Here is a 7026-nt window from a genome sequence, read left to right on the forward strand (position 1 = left end):
TACCAATATTATGTTATTATTATGCTATTTTTGTTATCATCATTATCATCATCACCATCATTATTATTATGAATATTACTAGTACTATTATCCTTATTTTGTCGTTGTTATCGTCATCATCATTGTTGTTGTAATTATCTTCTTTATTTTTATTATCATCATCAACATTAACAAAGAAAGCTACGATCCTGGCTATACAAGCGTCAACGCAAGCGTGGGGGTTGGATAATTATATTTTTTAATTAATTAAAATAGGAGGGAAAGGAAAGAAAAAATGTGTGCATAATAAGAGATTGATCTGGGACCCCGTACTCAACTGAGAAAAAAAATGACTTAGCCATTTATGTCGCCCCCACCCCCCCCCCCCCCCCCCGCCCCCATGAAAGCAATCAAAGTTCTCTGGATCCAGGTATGTTTTTATGCCATACAAAAAATGAAATCATTCACTTTTAATGGATAAAAAAATACGACACACATCATGAAACATGTAAAATGAGTGAACTAAATATTGGACCGACACGGAGTACAAAGTCCAATTAAGTTTTGAGTGAATTAAACTCTTTATCTCATGGAAGCTAATTAACACAAATAGCTCCATGCTTATTCTCTTGTGGTTTTCGTGCGAGTGTGTGTGTATTGAATGACTTCCCCATTAAAACCTGCATGAATTCATTGGGAGATCTGAACTGTGGTCATCGAGCAACACATCTTTCCGGCGATTTGTTTATTACGGATACAGTGTACATAAAATGGGATTCTGTTTTGTTTTCCATTTGCGTTAACCCATGTAACTAAAAGACGTTTAGCGGTCAAGCGATTATCAAGCTGTCCGTCCGGACATCGCCGAGAGCAAACGACTACGAGAACGACGATGACGTCGACCAAACCCAGCAGAAAGACCAGTCAGGTCCGCGTATTTCTCTGGACATTCCCTCGTACACGATCAACAGCCTTGACTAAATGTCTGAGTCAAATCGAAGGCGTCGAGATATGGTTTGAACCGTATTGCTTCTGTAGTATGGCCGCGACCGAATACCGACGGGTTCACGGACGAGAGTTGCCGACGAGTTACCGAGGGAATGAAACGATGTTTGCCGAAGCTGCCCGAATTTTGTCGAAGATGACGCTCATGCCTCCGGGAGTCCTGGATCCCGAAAGACTTGCGTAAATATAGTTCTTTCATATCGTGTTCTGTATCGTTACAATTCATGATGGCCTAGCTTATACCAGGGGCAGATCCAGTGTCCAAAGGTGGGGGGGGTACAAAATATATTCACATAAAATTATACCCCAATCGCCAAGTCGAAGGGCTTGTTCGTGCTTGCAGCATTGACTGAACGAAAATACTATTTTGAAGCATTTTACAGCTCGAATGGGATCCTATAACAACATTCACTTCTATTCACATTAAAAAGAAATATTTCTAGGGGAAACTGGAAGGGGCGGCAGTCTTTAGGGAGAGATGTGTCATACATTTTTGCTTGGTGCTTTCACTACTTTCCATGTACGCCATTACCTTCGATTTATTGGATAGGTACCCATATTTCGTTCTCTTTTCTCTCCCGCATTCTTTCCTTTACTTACTCTTTCTGTGTTCTCCACCTCTCCGTTGGGCTTTCCTCTATTTTGATCCACACTAACTCTCTCCTTTACATTGTTTTGCAGGTATGAGGGTGTCAAAGAACGACTTGAATGCACCACGAGTAGATATGTCATCGTGAAAGACATGGCCTTGGCGATGTCCGGTGAGAAATATCGTCGTTTTTTACCTGATGGTTTCGCTCACGCGTTTTTGATTCGGGAACCCATTGCAACGATAGCATCATACCGTCGAGCCACGTACAGCTCCTTTAAATCTGCCGGGTACCTGGACGAAGATGCCAAAAATGAAAGTGAATTCGACATAGAAAGGGATAACTTTGTCATGAATGCTGGATTATTTCACAAAGAACTCTGCGATTTGTGGAATTACGTGATGCAATCATCGAAAACGCGTTGTGTAGGCCTACCTGATGGAGAAAGTTCCGGACCGAATAGTCAATCGGTGATCATCGACTCAGACGATCTTCTCACGAAACCGGACGAAATATTGCCGAAGTTTTGCGAAGCCCTTGGTTTGCCTTACGACCAGTCGTTTCTTCGGTGGGACCCATCCGCGGACGTTGCATTTTCGTGGAAAGCGGCTGGGGACGAACTTCTACGAGGTAATGTCCATTTCTACGAAACGGCAATGACTAGCTCTTGTTTCATGCCAGCGAAAGAGAGAGAGCAGGTTCAAAATTTAACGAAAGATGTACTACGTTTGGCTGAGCAAGCTAGACCATTCTATGACAAAATGTGTAACAACAAATTATAGAATCAATTAAAAGTATTTAAAAAAAAACAATTGATGCAGATTGACTGCAAGGATTGTGGTCAAGATGAAAAATAAGCGTACGAATATTTTTACAGGGGGTGATGCGTTCTACAATAACTGCACACCAATGATGATGATAGAAGTTGTAATCAAGGGCAATATAGGTAGCTACGTAGGCTGTGTAAACTGAAGATTATTAAATTTATTGTTAGGGATGCTACAAACTAAAGATAAGTGACATTCCTGGTGGTAGTTTCATAAAGCTGTTCGTAAGTAAAAGGTGACTTTAAGCTCTCTCTTATACACTAACTGCTGTACACTCGTCACACAAGGTTCTTTTGTATTGAATCACTCCACCATCCTTCATACAGCTTTCTTCACACCTCTCTTCCTCTCTCTCCCTCTCCTTGCACCTCTCTCCTGATTGGTTAAAATGTTCAGTTGATGCCCTCAAGCTTCGATAATAATTTGCATATAGTTTGAATATATTTTGTTTGTATATTTGAATATTTAGTTATTCTTTGTTATATTAATTTGCATAGATATGAATATTAATGTGCCTCAACTAATTTGCATGGAATGTTACCATAAATGCAGCAAGGCTTTGAATAATTAAAAAACTGGTAGTTGGCCAGCAAGTTCTCAACCTGAGAACATGTCTGCTGGGCTGCCTCTGTTGAAGAGTACTACTACTAGAAATGTTTAATTGTCAGATCCCCGTACTACAATATTCATAATATATTTTCTTACCATTTTGTTTCATTCATTTATTCTGATTTATTTCCAAATAATTCTTTAATTCGTTCAATTTTCCTTACTCTTTTTTTAAAATCCCATTTCGTATTTTTGTAATTTGATTAATGTAATTAATGTTCCACAAAATATCTGCACATGTCATGCCTGTGTTAAGTGCAGTAACTTAAGGATGTCAAAGTGAAGAACGAAAGTCGGATCAGCTAAAATGTCTATAATAAAGATGTAGGTGTGGTGAAAGGAAAAAAATTATCACAAATGTAGTTCCATTCTCAAATTTGCGTTTTTCTTTGTTGTTCTGAATGTGTAAATTCCCCTCTACATTGTGATCATCATGACCTTACATTATTGAAGACATTTTAATAGTCTATTTTTTTATAAATTCTATTTGTATATCAATAAGAAATTAACATGTTCACATAATAAAGATTATTGTGGCCCAGTTGATTAGTCTTCTGACTCTTTGAAACAGAGGGTCGTGGGTTCGAATCCCAGCCATAATTTCCTTCAGCAAGAAACTCATCCAAATTGTGCTGCACTCAACCAAGGTGAGGTGAATGGGTACCCGGTAGGAAGAAATTCCTTGAATGCTTGAGCGCCTTGGCAGCTCAGCTAAAGCCGGTGTAATAGTAATAGCAGGGTCCGCTGGAAGAACAGTTTTCGAAACTGAAGTGGCTACCCTTGGTAAATATACCTATGTTATTATAATTGTTATCATTATATAAATGTATAGGCCTATATTTTAAATGTGACAATTGAAGAGTAAAATACTAAAAACTGATTATTTAATCATGAGCATGTGATATAGTAAGTAAAATCCAGGGGCCAGCTATTTTAAGAACAAAAGTGCTTGAAGGTCAGTTATGACTGACCTGTCCAAAATTTGATTATCTCAATGTAATAAATCTAGAACTCGATATTTTCTCAATCTGATACTGGTCAGTATGTTTGATCGATGCCAATCAAAATCTTATAGTTTGATTTCCAATCTCAGGAAATCATAGAGTACTTTAATTATCTGTATTTTCAGGGGTTTTATACCGTGTACTACTCAGTAAAAACGTTGTTTAAAGTATTTATACAACAATTTTTACTATACAACCCTTACCATTCTTGTAGTAGTTGTTTCAACAACAGTTTACACAAGTGTTCAATAACTTATTAAAAAAAACGAAGTTTAATTTTTGATATATAATTCTCAATAAATCAAGCATGGAAGTTTAAATTGTTAAACAAGTACTGCAAGATTCATAATGGTAAACGACGATGTATAAAATTTCAAACCGCGTTTTTACGATGTGGCTAGCCCTGTATCTGTTTTTATACACGTGATTTTTTTTTGGCTAATCATGGCTGTGGTCCACTCTGCGCCGAAAAAAAGTCCATGTCGGTTCGCTGTTTAAATATTGACTCTTCTATGAATCGTTTCATGAATAATGTAACTGATGTCGTAAGTGGTCGTGGTCAAGAGCCACAGAATAAAGTATATACAATGTTACAGTCATATCAACGAAACCGACTCCAGACCGATAAAAGTTATAACGTTGTTACCAATGATATACCATCGTTCGGTTTGGAGTCGGTTTCGTCGGTGTAACAGCAATGTACCTAGTGTATTATTCGAAGAATCCCCAAAACATTCCGTTTTCTGTTTAGTTCCTTTTTTTATTGGCAGCAAGTAGGTCGATTCGTCAACCCCAGACTCTCTTTGAAATCACGTAAATCAGAGAGAAGAAGAGAGCGTATGACATGTGTGTGGGTGAGTGCGTCAGGGTGGGTGTGTGTGGGTGAGTGCGTCAGGGTGTGCGTGTGTGAGGGTGAGTGTGTGTGAGAAAAGGAAGGGAGTAGAGTGAGGGAAAAGGAGCGAGGGCTGTAGAATTGATATTAAAATGGATTTTTAATGCCAGTAAGGAAATAGAGACGACAGTACTAATCTATCTGGAGCTATAGGAATTAACATATGGAATATACTCCGGATTTCTGTCCCTATGCGACTTACACCAATTGTTACATACGCCCTGCTTTGATCTTTTCCCGAAAAACAACAAGATCTGTTTTCAATTTTTAGAATCAAATCCATTCCAAAATCCTCCCTATACAGTGAGCTTTATTCACCGTATTGATTAGGATATATATGCATCGAAGAAACGCTCGTGGATTGAATTTCAGTGTTTCCTTGCCTAGCTATCCTCCGTTTTTAACTCAATTTCCAGAAATAGCCCGGAGCAAAGATAACTTAAGAGTATTAGGTTTGCGTCGCATTTTGGACCATGATTTGTTCTGCTGATGAATGAATGCGATTTCTAAAAATAAGGTGGTCAGAGCTTCAACAGTAGTGGCGTTATGAGCCCAAGCTATTGAGGGGGGGGGGGCCGTGATGTGTGGGACAAAATTTATAAATAATGGACCTTCTTAAAAATAAAAAATCTAATATTGTGATAGATTTTTATTTAAAGGGGTACTCCAGGCTGAAAATACTAGGGAACTTGCCTTGTAATTAGGGAACTTGCCTTGTAACAAGCTTTGCTTTTTTGCATGTTCCCCCCATATCCAAATTTGTTCATTATTATTATATGCTTTATCGTTCAGTAACATAAATTGTGTAATTTGTATGTCTGAGTTATATTATATACTTTGTGATATCATGGATATGGAAATAAAATTAAATGAAAATACTATGATTTGAACAGATAAAGAACAATAAGACTAACAAAGTACTGCAAAAATCATCAAACTCGGACAAGGAATAACAAAGTGGCCGAGTGATCTAAGACGCTTTACTGGAGATCCGAGGATCGGGGGTTCGATACCCGACACTGCACTTATGGCCCTCAGGAAGGCATTTTATCCACATTGCTGGTTTATCGTGCATTAAATAAATGAAAATGATATATTCATCGTGAATCACAATGTGTGGACTTGTTTTAAAAAAAACTACGTCATGACATTTTAAAAATAAGCATTATTTCGGTGAAATGGTTCTATTGCTCTGATGATGTCACATCCCACTTGTTGTTTTGCATTTTATTTCATGAAATGTCCCCCGTTGCGGTTGTGAAAGTAAAAAAATCACATGTCATACAAATTGCGTTGCAGATTAGTAATTTTATGACGGGGCTCCAAAAAAGTCTCCAACATCAACTAGCGTCGTAAAAGTCCGTTTCCGTCGTCGGCCGAAAAGTGCGGAATATCGGTTATAACCAGGGCTATGTCATGTATGTGGAATGAAGTTTCATCGCATTTAATGGAAGACTTGAAATTGTTCCGTGAGTACACCGGCACGAACTTTATGCCTGTAACTTAATAAATTGATAACCCGCTTGTCCCAAATAATGTTGTCTAGTAATGGGATGAAAAGTGGAGCAGGTAGCCCAAGGGGAGTGACGGCAGTTATATTATAGTTTACCAGCTCGAAAAAGAAGCGCAATCAATTTGAACAGAAAATGTATTTATGTAGCTTTACATGCTTCGGTCCAATTATATCCATACCCGAATTTAGACTTTTATACCTACTGGCATGAAAGATTTCATTCCGAGTTCGGAGGCGGTGAATTACGGGGTAGAGTAAAAATTTCGGAAACGATTGGAGTAATAAGGTAATCGAGCAATGCTCGGAAGCAATGATTAAATTCCATGTTAAAGATAGATGCATAGAGAGAGGGGAAGAGAAAAAGAAAGGGAATAGAAAGAGAGGGGGAGAAGACAAATTGCTTAGGGTTATATTCACTAAATGCAATTTGAGAAAAGTAAGGAAAATCTGAAAAGCTACCTTTCTTCTCTTCTGACAGCAGATATGCGTTTGATCTTTAAACTCTGTTTACCTGGGGCCCGATTCGTAAAGGACTTGCAACTATTGTAACTTTGCCATAATGGCAACTACCATGGTAACAGGGCTCAGCAGCCAATCAGAATCAAGG

At 38.2% G+C, this 7026-nt stretch overlaps 1 protein-coding gene across 1 annotated transcript; it reads left to right on the forward strand.

Moving 5' to 3' along the window:
* Positions 1-561: 561 nt before the first annotated feature.
* On the forward strand, positions 562-2372 carry LOC121431900. Its single transcript, XM_041629680.1, has 2 exons — positions 562-1164; positions 1666-2372. The coding sequence occupies exons 1-2, from the start codon at positions 872-874 to the stop codon at positions 2354-2356; spliced, it is 984 nt and encodes a 327-aa protein (XP_041485614.1). The 5' UTR covers positions 562-871; the 3' UTR covers positions 2357-2372.
* The last annotated feature ends 4654 nt before the right edge of the window (positions 2373-7026 follow it).

Source organism: Lytechinus variegatus, chromosome 18 (genome assembly GCF_018143015.1).
Source record: "Lytechinus variegatus isolate NC3 chromosome 18, Lvar_3.0, whole genome shotgun sequence".
In the NCBI taxonomy this organism is placed as follows: Eukaryota; Metazoa; Echinodermata; class Echinoidea; order Temnopleuroida; family Toxopneustidae; genus Lytechinus; species Lytechinus variegatus.